The sequence below is a fragment of the Chelon labrosus genome, assembly GCF_963514085.1.
Source record: "Chelon labrosus genome assembly, chromosome: 14".
Taxonomy (NCBI): Eukaryota; Metazoa; Chordata; class Actinopteri; order Mugiliformes; family Mugilidae; genus Chelon; species Chelon labrosus.
The window spans coordinates 18,335,496-18,353,381 of record NC_140347.1 but is presented as its reverse complement, the minus strand read 5'-3'; the positions used below and the strand labels follow the sequence as shown (position 1 = coordinate 18,353,381).

Below are 17,886 nucleotides of genomic sequence, written 5' to 3'. Positions count from 1 at the left end.
TTCAAGACGAACAAATCGTTCCTCTTATATCCTCTCCTGCTGTTAAATGATATCTTGTTCTGCCACGAACGGACGTGGGTATCTGAGGTGAGGGTGCAGCTGCTGCATGGCACATAGACCGTTCACCGGCTCTGCTCGCTCACCATAGTGAAACAACAAATAAACCACTGGCTCTGCTCCTCAGGGTAAAAGTGGCACTGTGGAACACGCTCTGCTCCTCCTGTCTCTTCAGGTAAAACAAGTAGGTCAAGTAATGAGACGTTGGATTATATGATGAGTGTCTCTTCCTTAATTGTTGGGACTTAAAGTTCACTATTAGTCATAATGGAACCTGGAAAGTGAAGCACAAATTGAGTGCTGATTATGTGGGTACAAAGTGGAATGCCCCTGAGAAGGAAGCTGAGGCAGTTTCACATTAATGCCTGAAATCAAAGGTTTTTTCCCCGGTATCTTTTTTTTCAATGTTGCACAAGCAAATAGGAGGAAAGGACAGAAAAATAAAGACGCTAAGTTAGATGATTTCCTCATCAAGAGCATGTGCTTTAGCCTCAAAATCCCAAAACTAAACTCTGTGAAGTATTGTTTTTCTTTAGCCAAAGGGTGTTAAGTTTGCCTGAGGACCTGCAGGAGAGATTTGGAGCTTCAGCCAGCGAGGGCGGGACTTTCCAGCCTTTTCAATTCCTCGCGCTCTGATAGGCAAAAAGCACCTTGTTTCATTTCTGAGCACCTAAGGGCCAAGTCCTGTTCGAAGGCACACCCACCGTGAATCAACACGGAGCCGTGCCAATATCTGAGGACACAGCGGAGGAGATTTACTGTTCGCGCTCTTCACTGGAACATGCAGCACAGTAGCTGTCTGCTGTGACCCCCAGCCCTGCTACAGGTATGTTAGAGATTCATGACCAGTCTATTTTTATATGTAGCTGCTTTATAGAAGTGTTACACGGACTATTTCCATACAGGAGTTATTGCTCCTCTTTGAGGTCTTTATCTTAGTGTTTGCATGTGTGCGCTTGTATCTGTCTATGGTAACGTCTGGGTGTGGATAGGTGTGTTCCTCTCTCGTGACTAATCACTCAGCAAAGCAGCCAGAAAGTTTTGCAAGGAGCCCTGCAGCACTGGGTTCATTTTTACGTTGTGTTGTTTTCTCCTGTGTAGATGATTTACTAGTGTTTGTCTCCTGGACCCTCCTGAGGTCAAGCTTTGTGAAGACATGGCTTCAGGTGGAGCAGAAGAAGAAGATGGAGGCGTTTCTTTGGACATTGACAACGTGCACATGCTCCTCCAAGGTCAGGGCTATTTCTGTGCTTTAATAGTTGTTGTGTGCTGTAGTTAGGAATCACTGTTAGGGGACAACAACAATATGAGATCAACTACTTGCTAAAATACACAAGTTTATAGGAGATTAAAGACAATATTTAGAGAAAATACAATAAATTTGGATAATTTATTTTATTATTGCATTACTTAAATTACTTTTTGTAATTTTAGTTGTTATTTGTTATGAGCAGTGTCATCGAATCCTGGTAGAGACCACAAACTATGCTGCTGCTCAACCTTTACGTAAAACCTCAGATGGTATGTGCAAGTGATTCCTCCAGTGTCTATCAAGTGAAACTGAATTTTAGTTGAATGCACAATAAACTTCCAGTCATTGCATGCAGAATAATAGCTGCACAGCAAATGCAATAGTCCTGTGATTGTGCAAATACTTTTCCAGGTAAAACTTGCTATAGATAGATAGATTAGTATCTTTGTACACGTTCCCTATAAACAATCCTGCTTTGAATACTACTGTGTCTCTGACATTAATTATCTTTACTGAAATTCTCAATGTTGTCTGCATCTACTCCCTCTATTAAACATCTATGCACATAAAAATATTTTTCTTTCCAAATGTTGAACACAAGCTGTCTCCTGTTTAACTCAAAGGGCGTTCTCAACGTATATGTAATGCAAAGCATCTAGTCTCCACATTCCACCTGTCGACTCTCATACCTGCGGTGCTCAAGTAGGCTGACGTCGCTGGGATTCTGTTCACAGTGAGTCCTGACAGTTCTGGTAGAAACATGTATAGAGTGGCATGACGGGAAACGACGAATAACGATTTGAATCCCTTTGAATTTTACACATACTTTATGGTGTTTGCCAATTTGGATGCAGGACAGTCTGAGTTCACACATGGTACCTTGCCTAAGTCCAGCTGAACTGAAAGTAATATGAACGTTGCCTAGTGGACCAGATCAGACTAGGCCGAGCTAGTCATGATGTCGTAAGTCTTGCCTGCAGGAACATGCTTTAAACTCAGCGTTTAGATCACAACTGTATGACTATACAAAAGTGGGCTGAGCCTTTATGAGGTTACCTGACGACCACTGAAGAGCAGCTTTGAATCTCAGTGTGGGCATGTGTTTGCCCATAGCAATGACACTCCTTGATGGCAGCAGCCATCCCCAGCAAGATGCAGCCTGACACAGGAACATACACACAAAAACGCTTTAGAAACAACTAAAAAAACATGAAGAACAGCACAAGGTGTTGACCTGGCCTCCAAATTCACTAGATCCCAAACTGATCAAGTATCTGTGAGATGATCCACAGAGGCCCCTCCTCTCAACCCATAGGACCCAAAGGCCCCCACTAAAAACATCCTGTTACCAGACACCACAGGACACCCTCAGAAGGCCCATGTCCATTCTCTGATGAGTCACAACTGTTTTGGAGGCACAAGGGAGACCTAGACAATAGTAGGAAGGTGGTCATAATGTTATGCATGATCGGTGTATGTTTTAAATTATCAAATTATGGCTTTTGGAGCCAACCTCAAGTGGCCATTTGTGGAACTGCAGTTTTTGGAATCACGTTGGTTTCATTTTTCAGCCCTGGTGGTTGTTGTTTTTAGTCTTAATCTCAGGATTTATATCTTAATTGAGCAGAACAATTCACAATAACCAAAACAAACATCTTAGTATAAGTTGTTGCCTTTAAACTTCTGTTTATGATCTGGTTTTTGTTTTGGTTGCTGTAATTGCACACTGGCTGAGAAAACACATCTGACTGATGCCTTATCACGATTAACTGTGAACAGGAAATAACTGCTGCTTGTCCTGTTCATGCCAGGTGAGCTGGGTGTAGTCAAGTGCAGCTGCTCATGCATGGCAAACTCTTAAACAAACAGCAGTGAGTCGGTGACTCAGGTACAGATTTGATATCAACAAGAAAATAGCTGTTTTGTCTGTGTGCCTCAGACCAAACAGCTCAGTTCCTTGGTTTATTCCAGATCAGATCATGAGGTGATGTCAGCATCTTATTCTTAAGCTTAGTTTGCAGGAAAAGAGACACAAGAGTGTTTAATTCAGCAGTTTATGATTAATCGCAGCAACACTCCACCTGCAGAATGTACTGGTTCATGAGAGCAGAGATCGAACAATTATAAAAGTATTTTGTGATTAAAACATACCATGGACACCAATATTCACATAATATTACTAACTTAGCCAAAGCTAAATTAGGACTGCTACGTCTTTTTTACTACAACAAGGTAAATCCTGTTCAGTTAATTTAGTTAAAGGTTCATGTTTTGGCAGCAGGAGCTTAGGATGTGGTCTAGTAACCCCTTAAGAATCAAGTCTGGGAGTTAATTATGACTGGGAGTGTGTGTGACTCAGTATCAGTGTCTATGTCTGTCACCGTCTTGGAAACCGTCCCATCTGGTGGCCAGATCCTCGCTCTTAGCCTTACTTTAGCTCGAGGAAGGAGCCTTTCACTCCTGGGTTACACAGCAGTAGGAGAGAAGAAGTTTGAGTGGATGACCCTTTCTACATGGGTTTATTGAGCACTGGTTTTAAAAATGGAGCGTAGAAAGGCCGTGCGGTTTTCTGACGTCGGTGAGTACAGCTCACATCAAGGTTCCCATTGCAGCAACGTGTTTGACGAACAAGAGCTTTAGGTTGAGTTCAGTTTATTGCTGCTCATTAGTGAAGCTTTTGCACAACCCAGCCTTTTTCTTCATAGAGAAATACATTCCTGCAGCAGTCATCATCTATAATCATCTATCTATATCATCTATTTTCGTTTTGGGAACATCTACTGTGCATTGCAAATTTCAACTTTTGCACATGTATAAATGATTTCCGTCTCTTTTTCTCCCAACAGTGGAGCATGAGCAGATTCAGAAGCGGACGTTCACCAACTGGATAAACGCTCAACTCTCAAAGGTATGCTAGGAGGTCACGTGTGATGCTTGGAGCATAAAGTCATGTCTTCTATGTGAAAGGCAGCAGCAAATTTCAGGCAATCGGGTCTGATGCAAAATCAAACGTGGCAGCAGCCGTAAATTCAAATGACCTCTTTCGTGCTTTTTCAAATACGGGTTTCAAGTCAAATAGCTGATTATATTCTAAATAACAGGTTGTTGCTTTGTGAATATCTGCTCCACAAGGAGCTAGAAACACAGACATCAACTATAGTTTCATTTCATGTTGTTATTTGCAGGCGGCTTCATCATGTCAAGTATTAAATGTAAAAAAAATAGTATTTCATGGAGTTTTTTAGAGCAAAGAAGCAGGAAGTGAATTTAAAACAAACTTTGAGGGTTGCAGAGAGGCTATCTGCAGCATCTAATGCAACATACGCAAGAAGATAACTGTCTTTTGCCTGTATTGCATTGCTTTTCAGCCACACTTTCCATTTTGCCTTTCTATTTTTACATAGACATTTGAAGTTATTTTAAATTAACAGTCGTTAAATAAATATTCATGTTGCAAATTGAAAGCAAAACCCGATCAGAGGTGCAGATTCATGACGGCGCTGACGTGCATGTCGTCATACGTCCTGCGGTTGTGTTACGTGAACGGTAGCACATCACCGTGCTGACTCACCGCTCAGACCCCAGTGAAGCATGACATGTTGGAGCTCATGGAAGGAGACCTTGAGCTGCTGACACGGGGCCCCGAGTATAAATAGTGCCTGAGCGGAGCGGAACAACTCGTAACCTGAACCCAGGCACCGCTTCATAACCTCGCGTCCATATGACTGCACTCGAAGTCACTCGTTCATAACCGGCTGCACCAACATGAGTGCACGTACAACCTCCAGCTGGAGAGTATGTGTAGAGGACAGTGACCTGAAGCTCTGACCCAGAGGCCGTCATGGCTGTAAAATATTTATATGACTGTCATTAGAATTAGTTTTTCACAAAAAGAAGCATTTCCTCATAAACCTTGGTGCTTCCTGTTATTTTATCTTCCTCCTGTTTAGACTCAGCAGTTATACTTTTTTTGCTGTTTGACATGAAAAAGTCCTGAATAACTTCCTGTTTTGTATAAAATGCTTCTTAATTCCAACCAAATGTGACCCAGGGTTATTTTCGTACATCTGTCTGTTTCTTTATTTAATATATTTTTTTTGTTTTCTTGGTATCATAATGAATTCGAAGAAATGAAAGTAACAGATAATGCTGCTCACTGTTCTGATGTTTTGATGTAATCAATAGTTTACTGCACACACAACCTTCATCTAATCACATTCATCGCTGCTCTGAGTCAGACCTGCACGTGTCTCCTCGCGGACTCATTTGCTGTTGAGTGGACAGATGAATTTAAGGCTCGATTGTGTGCATTGTTACAGAGATGCAGTCCCTCGTTTGTGTCAGACCTGTTCTCTGACCTCAGAGACGGCTCGCGGCTGCTTGACCTGCTGGAGGTGATGAGTGGTCAGTCCATGGTGAGTTTACTCTTTCGACGTCAGTTTGATAGACAGATGCACACCTCTAATTAATCAATCCAAAACAGTACAAAAACATGCATTAAGCTTTATATTAACTACCTAAAATGATAGAAATCCTTGAAAAAAATGTATTGTGGTATACTTAAGTGTCTTAGTTTGGCCCAAGTCCCATCCGAAACAGTACAAAAACATGCTACAACTAATGTAATGACTGATACACACTGCCTGAGCAAACAGGTATGGTGAGCCTCCTATTGGATAATTACTGCATGGGTGATTATCTTTCAGCTGGTAACAAGTTATTTAACCCCAACTGATGCAATGAGTAGCTTCTCATTTCTTAAACAACTATGTTGAACGACACATCCCATGGTCATGGAAAAGATGTTAGTCTGTTTGAGAATGGTCAAATCATTGTCATGCATCAAGCAGAGAAAACATCTAAGGAGATTGTAGAAACTACTAAAATTGTCATATTCCAAGATGACAATGCCAGGATTCATGGGGCTCAAATTGTGAAAGAGTGGTTCAGGGAGCATGAGACATCATTTTCACAAATGGATTGGCCACCACAGACTCCAGACCTTAATCCATTGAGAATCTTTGGGATGTGCTGGAGAAGACTTTGCACAGTGGTCAGACTCTTCCATCATCAATACAAGATCCTGGTGAAAAATGAATGCAACACTGGATTCACATGTAAACTTCTATACTTTATTTTATTGGAAACCATTTACAGTTAAAGCTTTAACTTTTAGAAATCCCCATGAAACTTTTCTAGTCAATTATTTTCATTAAGACAAAATATTTTACGTATAACATGTTAAATATGCTCCAGCTTTTATACATATTTCAGAACAGAAACCTGAACATTTGATGAAGCCGAATTCCAAATTCTAGTTTCATCTTCTTTGACATATGGAAGTCCAGTACAGGAGGGTTGTTTGTTGGTCTCTTTTATCACCACATATATAACGACATACTGCCAATAGTCAGGAAAATAAATCCATTCCCTCCATGGCTTTATGAATCAAACTTTATATGACGCAGGGCTGTGAATGATATATGAGCAAACCTCTCTGTGAAAACCTTCAGATTATAGATGTTGATGGAGAACTGGAAAGTTTGGTGTTGAAGTTGGGGTTTCAGGCACAAAGTGTGTCGATCAAAGTATAAAAAAACTCACAAAAAGGACCTTTAATGACACATATTGTAAAATTTCATACATTTTTATTGGAAGTTTATTGAGGTTTTAACTAGTTTTAACAAATATGTATCACACATGAACTTCCCCAGTTGATTTTTTCAATTACAAATTTTTGATTAGATGCAAGTTATTATTTTTCCAATCGAAAAAGTAGAGTAAAATAAACTGATGAATCTATATTATGGATGTAATGAAGCAAATAACTCAAAATCCCAAATTGTCTTCACAGAAAAGACAGAGAGGCACTGGGGTCTTCCAGCAGAGGGCCAACATCGAGACAGCACTAAACTTTCTCAAGAAAAAATCTGTAAGTTTAGACACAAGCATTACGACATGACAAGCTGATCTGTGGTGCGTTGTTTAACACTTTTTCTTTCATCATGTAGATCAAACTGGTGAACATAAACATCCCAGACATCCTCGAGGGACGTCCGTCCATCACCCTTGGCCTCGTGTGGACCATCATCCTCCGCTGTCATGTGAGTGTCAGTGCAGCAAATGTAAAACACCACTGCGAGCACACACTGGCCTACTGCAGCTACAGCTGTTGCTACTGGACGTTTACTCTGTGTGTTTTAGATCGAGGAACTCGCCAGCGCTCTCTCCTTCAGCTCTCGTCATTCCTCCCTGGACTCTCTGGCCAGCTTGGACTCCTGGTCTGGCAGCCCCGCTCCGGCCAGTCCCGTCCCTGCGGGTCGGACATCGCCTCTGCACAGACGCTTCCGCTTATCAGCCAAGAAGGCTCTGCTCATGTGGGTCAGGGACCAGTGTCAAAGGTGGGTTTGTGTGTATGCTGTATGCACCGATCAGCCACAACATTAAGACCACTGACAGGAGAAGTACATAACATTGACCATCTTGTGGCAATTCAATGTTCTGATGGAAAACTTTTGGACCTAGCATTCGTGTGGATGTTACAGTCACATTATTAGGAAGGTGGTTATAATGCTATGCCTGATCGGTGTTAGATTTTTCTGGCTTCATGAAATTTTCATGTATATTTCAGTATTTCCTTCCAATACTTCGTTTGTCTTTTAGTTTTTCCATTTCGAATCTGTTGTGTCTGTGTTTCTGTTTCCAGGGTTCATTGCTCCGTCAGTGTGAAGGACTTTAAGTCCAGCTGGAGAAGCGGCGAGGCCTTCCTGGCCATCTTGTGCTCTCTCAGACCACAGCTCGTTGATCTCTCCCTGGTCCAGTCCAGAAGCAACAAGGAGAACCTGGAGGAAGCGTTTCACCTGGCCGAACGGGAGCTGCACATCCCACGCCTGCTGGAGCCTCAAGGTGAGGCTGAGGACCTTCCTAAGGATAAATCCAAGATTACAGGACACAGAATTCTGACATGTGCAATCACATACACAGGATTGAAATTTCTTTCTTACGGTGGCCTACGGTGCAACAACTTAAACATTAAATGTACGAGAGTCCTGAGTTAGTGTCTGCAGAGAGACCAGAGAAAGGGACCAGAGTAGATAGAGAGTTCAGCTTTCTGACATCCTGGTGGTTGAAGCTGTCCTTGGGTCTGCTGGTCCTGTCCCGAAGACTCCGCAGTCTCCTCCCTGATGGCAGCAAGTTGTGTGACGGGTGGGTGGGATCACCTGCAATGCAGATTGCTTTGCGGGTGAGACGGGTGTTGTTGATGTCCTGGAGGGAAGGGAGAGAAACACCGATTATCTTCTCCGCTGCTCTTACTATGGGGCTCTGGCTTTCCTCAGTTTGCGAAGGAAGTGGAGGCGCCGGTGAGCCGTCTTTGCCAGTGATGCTGTGTTGGTAGTCCAGGTGAGGTCCCATGTGACGTGCACACCCAGGAACTTGGTGCTGCTAGCTGCTTGATAGTCAGAGGAGCATGCTGGGTGTGCGCTCTCCTGAAGTCCACAACAATCTCTTCCGTCTTCTCCACGTTCAGAGAGAGATTGTTGTCTCCGCACCACAAAGCCAGGCGGCTCACCTCGCTGCTGTAGTTGGTCTCGTCTCCGTTGCTGATGAGGCCCACCACAGTCGTGTCATCCGCAAACTCACTCGAGAGAACTGGACGAGTTCATGAAATGTCGAACTACATAAAAAAAGTTTCCCTTGTTCTCTTTCACCTCAGATGTTGATGTCAAAGACCCAGAGGAAAAGTCCATCATGACCTACGTGGCCCAGTTCCTGCAGTACTCCAGCGACATGCCAGCACCTGATGACCACCTGCAGGTCTGAAACCAAAACAGTATTTACTTCACACTCAGGCTGGATTCAGCTGAGACTTGGCTCCTGCAGAACTCACAGCAGAGACTAAGAATCTAGTGAAATAAACACATGAAGGTTGACACTGGTGTTATGAAGCTGTGTAATTCTAATCACATTAGGGAGATTAAACTCCCTAAAAACTCTTTCAGCACCTTCTGCTCCCCTATTTGCTCTTCTACAACCTCCTGCATGAAAGTAAAGGTTGTCAACTATCTTCCCTTCCCTCTTCCTCCAACTCTGTTTGTTCTTCATGCTTTGATGCTGGTGGTGGTGGTTTAGCTGTTTCCTCTGGACCAGCCCTCCGTTTTCTCACCTATGAGCTCACCTGCCCACTTCAGTCCAGCCATTGCTGTCTCATCTTTACACCAGGTACAAGCTCTTCTTCTCTAGTGTGTCTCCTTTTATATTTCTGTTTCTCTGGAACTTGACTGATGCTTCTGAAAACTAATGACGCTGTTGTCGTGAAGCTGACTGATAGCTGAGGAGGTTATTCACCTCACTCTAACTGCAGTTACTGACAGTGTTGTGAAAATGTAGATTTCTCCAAGGGAGCGAGCGCGAGAGGTGACCGTCTGGCTGCAGCAAACCTATGAGGAGCTGACGGAGGCGTGGGCATCTGCAGAGAAATCAGGTTATGCAGAAAAATATCAGGTAAGGAAAACAACTGGAAGAAGAAACTTCACCGATCAGCCACAACATTATGACCACTGACAAGAAGAGTAAATACCATGGACCATCTTGTGACAATACAATGTTCTGCTGGGAAAATTTAGGATCTGGTATTCATTCATGTGGATGTTACTTAAACATGGAGCACCAACCTAGACCAGACCAGACCCCCCCTCCAAACTCAGTAGATCCCAAACTGATCAAGTGTCTTTGGGATGATCCACAGAGGCCCCTCCCCTCAACCCATAGGACCCAAAGGCCCCCACTAACAGCATCCTGTTACCAGACACCACAGGACACCCTCAGAAGGACCATGTCCATTCTCTGATGAGTCACAACATTTTTGGAGGCACAAGGGGGACCTGCATAATATTAGGAAGCTGGTCATAATGTTATGCCTGATTGGTGTGTATCAATGTGCTGTAGATAAAAAAAAGTCGTTACTATGTTTTACCAGGTGTTTCAGAGCCTCGCTGCCTCTTTCACTGAACAAAGAAGACCAGTGATGACGCTCCTTGCTGCAGTGAGTCGCCGTCCTGAGCTGAACCAGGAGCAGAGTGGTCTCAGGACAGCGTGGCATCGCCTGGAGGAAGAGGTGAGGAAAGCCCTACTGTGCATTTATAAGCAGACGTTCACACACGTCATTTATCATGATGCATTATGAATTCATGGAGAAAACAGCTGGAAAATGTCTCATACCAGGTCGTTCTTGTGTCGTTCTTCAGCTTCAGAGGTGCAAAGCAGAGCTGGACCAGAGTCTTCCTCCTCCTCTGGACTCAGTGGCTGTGTGGCTGCAGCGTGCTGAGGCAGCTCTCGCAAAAGAGGGAGGGAAAGAGAAAGATCACAGAGATGCGGCTAAAGAAGCGAGAGCTCAACAAGACACCCTGAAGGTGAAGCTAGTGTCCAAAATCAAAATGCTTCTCTAAAACCCCGAAACGGCCCTGGGATAAGTTATTCAGCAAGAATCTGGCAGAAATGATGAGGAAAAACAGAAATATCTTTAACACTTGTGATATTATTGTCCATTTTATGTGTTTGTCATCGCTTTATATTTCAGACTTTAACCAAGGAGATGAGCCATTATGTGAATATTCTCGATAGCTACCAGAACGTGGATGACTCAGGGAACGCAGCGGTGCCCCTCGAAAAGTTTGATGAGCTGAAAAAACAGTACGTGACGTATTTTACTGAACTTTAGAAAAAATCACTGAACGTCTAAAGCCTTAAAATAACATGTTTTAAAAGGAACTTAGGCTTAGACTTAGTTAGTTAAATATATAAATACAAGATATGCATATGTACAAATCTGCAAAAAGAAAATGAAATGGAAGTAAATATACACCGTATGCATAGCGAGGATAAATAATAAGGTGCTCTATTATGGATGGATGAAGTCAGTAAGAGTTTGGTTGCATTTAAACTTATTATTATTAACAGTTTGACCAACATCCGAGTCACGGCCAAGTATCAAGGCATCAAGTTGGAATATCAGGAATCCCGTCACACCGTTCTGGACCTCCTGAGCAACATCAGTGCTAAGGTCCAGTCATGGAAACCTCCCTACGGGTCTCAGGAGAGTGTAAATGCTCATCTGCAGGACTGGCATGTGAGTGTACTTGTTTATTTATCAAAATAAAATATAGTCAGTTATCGACTTGGTTTTTGGTAGGTTTGTGTAATTTCATAACTCTTTCTTCCTGAAAATGTAGAAAAAAACGATGATTTTATGTTTGTCGGTTGCCTAGGAAACCGTTGAGCGTCAAGGCCTTCTTCTGATTCTGACGGACGCCCTGCAAAACCTGAAGGAGAAGACGAGCGCTCACACCAGCAAAGCCTCGCTGAGTATGAGCCAAAACCGAGATCTCTTGATTTGTCCGATGTGTATCTTTGTAAAAGGCAAGGCTTTCACTCGCCGTATCCTCCCCACCTCCAGGCGAGGATTCTCAGCTTGTTACTCGTCAGCTGAAGGAAGCAGAAAGCGAAGTGGAGCTGCTCACGCAGGCTGTGACGGCCACTAGAGGGACGATGGAGAGAGTGGCCTCGGTGTGGGAGACGTACAACAGGAGCCTCAGTTCTCTGCAAGCGTGGCTGGAAGGGAAAACGCATCCAGGAGCTTCTGCTGTGGCCACACAGGTAACTTCTGCCAGGTTTATTTTCTATTACGGTAAACCAGAGCTACAGAAGATTTGCTCTATATTCTCATTTATTTATTTTGATGTGGATACTGTAGGATATGAGTGAGTGGGCTTCATGTCAGGCTCAGCTAAATGAGGCGGGGAACTTTCTCATCGAGGCGACAGAAGCTTCAACCAGCCTCAGTCTGTCTGAGCAACTCAGCAAAGTCAACAAGCAGTGGGCTGAATGCATGAAGAAGACCATGTTTGTAAGTCTCCATCTCCTTACTGATCTTTCCAGTTTTCTATGTGTGACATAATGTTGATGAGGATTTCTAATCATGAAGGATTTTCTTTCTTAGGAGGTGCCATCAGAGCCCGGCGCTGGTGCTTTGTGTCCTCAGACGGTGCATTCACTGACCCAGGAGGCCGGCTGGCTCCTGAGACAGCCGCTGGAGGTGGCCTCAGTCGCACTGAAGGCCAACAGACAGAAACTACAGGTGTGTGGCTGAACTGGTAGAAATAAATAAAAGCCAAAAATAATAATTAATTAGCTATTTGTGCTTGAGCTTTTCTGTGTTGTTTTTCTTTCTCTCCATCAGTTACTGAGTAAAAAGATAGCAGAAGTGGACGTGTCATCTCTCAGACCTTCCCCAGACTTTCAAACGAGTCACCTGGAAAAACTCCTTCAGACTCTACCACAGGTACTGAGTGGGATGCAGGACAAGTGTCCGTTTTTATTGTAATGACACTGAGGTAAGGCGGGGTTGAGTCTGATTCCTTGTGTCCATATGGCAGACGCTTTCTGAAGCAGAGAGGACCTGTGGCGAGCTGCAGCAGGCTGCTTCCAGGCTGGAAGGCAGTCTGGCTGAGCTGGATCACTGGAGCACAGACGCCCTGGACCGTTACAACCACCTGAAGGAGAAAATGCACAAAGGACACTCTGCAAAAAATAAAACCAAGGTAAGCAAACTAAAACTACTTGCTCCTGCTGTGAGACTTCAGGGCAAATAGTTCTGTAAAGCTCCAAAAACTATTTTAATGTTTGGTCCTTAAAACCAAACCTTTCCAGGGGCTGATCCCTCGAGGCTTGCAGCTAATGAACCAGGTTGTAACCGAGGGGCAGGAACTGCAGGACCTCGTGGCAGGACTACAGAAAGCCTCTCCTCTGCAGCAGATCAGTGCCTCTGACATGCAGGACAGGATATCAGAGACAATCTCCCACTGCCAGGTGAGCTCAGTTATCATAAGGTAACCTTTTCAGCCCCCGTAACAGTTACTTACAATCATGCCATTTTATTTTTCTAGGAGATTCTTGGGATGTTTAGGTCCCTCGGGTTTGAGCCAGAAGTTCCTAAGAATCTTCCACCTTTTAAAACAGCTTGTGAGACACAGAAACAGCCAGAGACGGGTTTAGTTGTTGTGGCCAGAACCAAACGCGTCGACCAGATTGGAAACGTCACGCTCCGAACGCAGGGTCCAGATCAACCTTCGCCTCAGGTTCAGTCTCACACGCCTCAGCAGAGGACAAGAGGTGTCCAACATAAAACCCAGAACCCAAACACACAGGAAGAAGAAGAAAAAGACGTTGTTGTTCCTCATGTGGTCATCCATATGATTCCTCAGCCTTCGAGGGAACTTGTATCTCATATTCAATCTCCTGTGGTTCAGACTTCCAAAGAAATTTCTTGGTCTCAACCTTCAAGTTTCAATCGAGGTGATCAGCCTCTAACTGCAACGACACAGACTCCCGTTGGACTGAAGAGTCCAGCGAGTCCAGTCCTGTCCCAGCTTGTCTCAAGCTCAGCCACAGAGGAAAAGAAAACCTCACCACCCGCACAGCCTCACAGCACCAAGCCCAAATCCGGAACCAGAGAGCAGCCGAGCCCTCTACAGAGCAGCAAACCTCCACAGCCGCCGGTTGTGGTCTGCAGCGAGGTTCGTTCGAAAGCCCAGTCGATGGCGAGGAGCAGGCTGGAGAAGGCCAGGACTCACCTGCAGGGGCGCATCCAGCAGGCGATGAAGCTGTTCGGAGGCAAGGAGGTTTCAGAGTCGCAAGTCAAGAAGAAACAGGTACGGTTTAAAAACCCGGTCTGATTCACTTTCAGAACATTTTTGGAGGAGTTTAAAACCATCCGACCTACTTTTAAATGCTTAAAACTGAAAGGTGTTTTTAAATCGTGCATCTCCTGCAGCAACATCCAGACCTGAAAATCAGCATTCAGACACATTCTTTGAAGGTCTGCAGTGATTTGCGTTGTGTTGCTACCAGTTTTGTTCGCGCATGCTTGTGCAGCTGTGTGTCTTTCTGTGCAGAAAGCTTTAAAAGTTCTGCAGCCGGCCGTGCTCGAGGAGTTCCTGGTTGCGGTGGAAGGTTTTGAGGCATTCTGCTCTGGACCCCAGATCCAGGACTTGAGGCTCCTCTCTGACTCAGTCAGAAAGCAGTGGGAGGTATGAGAAGGAGCCGGAGTATAAACTGTTGATTGATCCACTGGGAAAAGGTTGAATCAAAGTTATTAGTGAGTTTTATATGTAATGTTGATGATGATGTGGAGGTGAAAGGAAATGGAATCTGTTTCCGTTGTAATGGAAAGATTTTATGTAATATATTATAACATCCAGTCAATTCACCCTGATACTCACACATTCAACTTATTTATACTTACTTACAATTCCTCATATTACAAATTTCAGTATTAAAAACCTTTAAATCATCACAACTTTGTCATAACTAACATTTACCTAAAGCATTTCTGTGTTTGTCTCACTCAGGATGTACGCAGAGAAATGGCTGCCTTTGTTCCTGTCTTGTGGTCTAAGATCAGAGAAGGAAAGCAGTCATTTTCTGCCGTGCACCGTGAAACGCTTACTAACGCTCCCTGTGAAGCTACTGACAACACTGACTGTCACTGGTTGCGGCAGCCACAGGTACCTGCGACGAGGCATTAACATCTGACTCTCGCTCGGTGGCGAGCTGTCTCACTCTGGCAGAAGATATTTACTTGTTTCCAGTTTCTCAGATGCTGATTTCCTCCGCAGGCTGCCACTGAGGGAGATGCATCTTACGAGGAGCGCGGTGAATTACTCGGAGAGCTCTGTGAAACTCTGGCGGCAGGGAAATCCTCCAGCTTCTCAGCGGAGTTAGATGAAGCACAGGAGAAACGACCCAGTGACACAGCACTCCCCGCAGGCTGGTAAGACAATGCTTTACTTAGTTGAACTATGCGCAACTTATTTTGTACGCTGCTATAGTTTTTGTTTTCACCCACACGAATAAGGTTTCCAAATCTGTCTTCTTATATTATTATGGCAGACGTTTTGTAAAATCCCCAAAGGTGGAGCTAGGTGAGAAATGTTGGGTTTGCCTCCATAAGCTTCTTACAATAAGTTGCAGGAAATTTAGCTTATTCCTCCAGACAGAGCTGCAGTAACTGAGTCAGGTGTATTGGCCTCTTTGCTCGCAGAGTCCTTTCGGTTCGTAATGGGGTCCCTTTGCTGCAATTGCAGAAGCATGCTTGAGGGGGTCATTGTCCATTTGAAGGACCCATTTGCGACCAAGCAAGCTTTAACTTCCTGCCTGATGCCCTGAGATGTTGCTTCAATATTTCCACATAATCTTCCTTCCTCATGATGCCGTCTGTTTTCTGAAGTGCACTAGTCTATCTTGCAGCAAAGCGCCCCGGCAACTTGATGTTGCCACCCTCTCCCTTTTTCTGACAGCGAAGCTTTTAAAGCTATGACATTATTTTCTGGAATTTTTCAAGGTAGTTACGGTCACGGTCAACTAGGAGTATGCAAACCTCTGGAGCGAAAGGCAGAAGCAATAAAAAAGGTCAAAAAATGATTTAATTGAAGCAGACAGCTCTTTTATTAACCCTCTGTAATCCCTCCAGTCTATTAATCTTAATGAGATGCCCGTTGGACTCAGTCAAGATGTCCCCCTCAATAAACATTTCTTATCCCAGCAGGGGACGTCAGCTCGGGGGAGACACCCCGCTGAGAGCGACTGACTCGTCGTCCGACATGCAGCCGAGCAACCACCACTCGCAGGAACAAAGCCCGCGACAGGACCTCTGGCCCGTAGTCACTGCCGCGTCAGCGCGACCTCATGGTGATATGCTACTCCGAGACGTCCCATCAGAGGCCGAAGACCACCTGATGCAAAACAGAGGCGGTGGCACAGAGAGGAACAAAAAGTCCTCACTTCGAGCCAAAGAGCAGCTGCTGAAAGCTCGTCTGCTGAACACCGCAGAGAGCAATGGGCAAACGCAGACTCAGACTCAGATACAGGTATGATTGCTTTTTATTTTTAGATTCAGCTTCATATTTTTAGCATGTTTTCAGTTCAAAGTTGCAGTTAGGAACATTCAAAAGACAAACAACTTAATTTTTAAACCTAGAAATCACATATGATGTAAAGGTAGTTTCAGTTGCGTTGTAGTATGTGGTCAGGGTGGAGGGGGTTTCCCTGAATGTAATAGGCCTTTTAGGCTTCTGCGCTAATTTGACGCCGTAGCTATGGCAACAGCCCTACACATACCCTAACGCCGTAGCCTGATGTGTACCTCCCCAGAAATGTAACTACGCACCACGACGACGTAGACCGCAAGAGCTGTGATTGGTCCGCTTGGTAGTAGCGTGTTTCCACTTTAGTATTTCCAGCTGCTTCTCCATCTCTGCAATTTTCAAATTGATTGTTCTGGATCAATAAAGATGGAACACATGGAGGACAGGTTAATTGAGGAGTTTCGGAGATACAAACATTTGTATGACTCGTGTTGGGCGAAATTTGGGCAAAAGTTTCAGTCGCCATTGTTAGCAAAAATGAACCCAACTGGCAAAAAAGACACGGCACTGACAATCGTTTGGGTGACGTTGTTACAGAGCGAGCCAGACTGACCAACGCACAAGTATAAATGGATCGTGCTGGCTACATACGTAGGTTATGGCTTCCAGTCCCGCAGTATTCTAATAGAGCTTTAAGCAGGTCCACATCAGTTTCATGCTGCAGCTTTAATTGCAAGCTTCTTTATACAAACACATATGGTTGAGGTAGAGTGTCTGCATTTAAAACTGTGTGTTTTGCTTCAATCACACAGTCTTAACCTGGATGCACGTGTTTCATGTTTTCTCTACTTGAACATGTTCATTTATTAATTTAACCTAAGACTGACTTAGTCTAGTGTGACTTATTCCAGAAGAATGGTAACTTAAGCTAAATTATTCCTATGATATGACAGGTTTATGTCACAAGCATAAAGAAAATGCATAAGTTGCACGTGTTAATTGCCTTAAACAAATCATATTCCCTTCGTACGCTGCATTTAAAGCAGCCTTCCTGATCAGAAACATACTCAGCACTTTTATTGGCTCTGCCTGACCCGTGCAAGTCACGGCACCAGCTGTAGGGCAGTAATCCTCAGTAATTGGATAGGCTCACCGCTCCGTCTTTTCCTTTTTACTGTTGCTTGACTGTTACCACGCAACCGTCCCATCTTCCAGGCGGTCGTCAGGAGCAACACCGTGGAGACCAAACAGGAAGCAGAGTGGACTGTCATCCCAGAGACACAGGAAGTGCGTCCATCGGAGCAGGAAGCACTGGAGAGGTACGGATAAATGTCTCACTCAGGCTATATGCTTGGAGGACTAACTGCTGTAACAGTGTGTGCAGCACGGTGTTACAGTGGGTAGCGTTGGTGCCTCACAGCAAGAAGGTCGCTGGTTCGAATCCCCGGGGCGACTGGGGCCTTTCTGTGTGGAGTTTGCATGTTCTCCCCGTGTCTGCATGGGTTTTCTCCGGGCACTCCGGTTTCCTCCCATCATCAAAACATGCTAGGTGTTAGGCACCGGTCAGGTTGGCCCACAGTGGCGGTGCGCGTGAGTGCAGCTACTCAGGACCAACCCTCCATGTCTGACCATGCAATCTCATTATATGATACTTGT

The 17,886-nt window shown here is 44.4% G+C and overlaps 1 protein-coding gene across 4 annotated transcripts in view; it reads left to right on the top strand.

The window, feature by feature from the left end:
- Positions 1-671: 671 nt before the first annotated feature.
- The window catches only part of syne2a (spectrin repeat containing, nuclear envelope 2a), an 83,548-nt gene continuing 66,333 nt past the window's right edge, over positions 672-17,886 (top strand). For 3 of the 4 annotated variants that reach the window (XM_084560225.1, XM_084560224.1, XM_084560222.1), the window contains exons 1-26: positions 673-1,289; positions 4,156-4,217; positions 5,629-5,724; positions 7,164-7,241; positions 7,321-7,413; positions 7,514-7,710; positions 8,016-8,215; positions 9,024-9,124; positions 9,698-9,811; positions 10,287-10,424; positions 10,555-10,719; positions 10,887-10,999; positions 11,267-11,435; positions 11,575-11,671; positions 11,763-11,962; positions 12,060-12,212; positions 12,306-12,443; positions 12,546-12,647; positions 12,742-12,906; positions 13,016-13,174; positions 13,252-14,016; positions 14,260-14,394; positions 14,716-14,871; positions 14,983-15,137; positions 15,909-16,233; positions 17,446-17,549. In XM_084560225.1, the coding sequence (XP_084416351.1) occupies positions 1,214-1,289; positions 4,156-4,217; positions 5,629-5,724; positions 7,164-7,241; positions 7,321-7,413; positions 7,514-7,710; positions 8,016-8,215; positions 9,024-9,124; positions 9,698-9,811; positions 10,287-10,424; positions 10,555-10,719; positions 10,887-10,999; positions 11,267-11,435; positions 11,575-11,671; positions 11,763-11,962; positions 12,060-12,212; positions 12,306-12,443; positions 12,546-12,647; positions 12,742-12,906; positions 13,016-13,174; positions 13,252-14,016; positions 14,260-14,394; positions 14,716-14,871; positions 14,983-15,137; positions 15,909-16,233; positions 17,446-17,549 (4,256 nt within the window). In that variant the 5' untranslated portion in view covers positions 673-1,213. Of the gene's footprint in view, positions 1,290-4,155; positions 4,218-5,628; positions 5,725-7,163; positions 7,242-7,320; positions 7,414-7,513; positions 7,711-8,015; positions 8,216-9,023; positions 9,125-9,697; positions 9,812-10,286; positions 10,425-10,554; positions 10,720-10,886; positions 11,000-11,266; positions 11,436-11,574; positions 11,672-11,762; positions 11,963-12,059; positions 12,213-12,305; positions 12,444-12,545; positions 12,648-12,741; positions 12,907-13,015; positions 13,175-13,251; positions 14,017-14,259; positions 14,395-14,715; positions 14,872-14,982; positions 15,138-15,908; positions 16,234-17,445; positions 17,550-17,886 lie in introns of all 4 variants that reach the window. The other variant, XM_084560223.1, reaches the window with a different exon arrangement.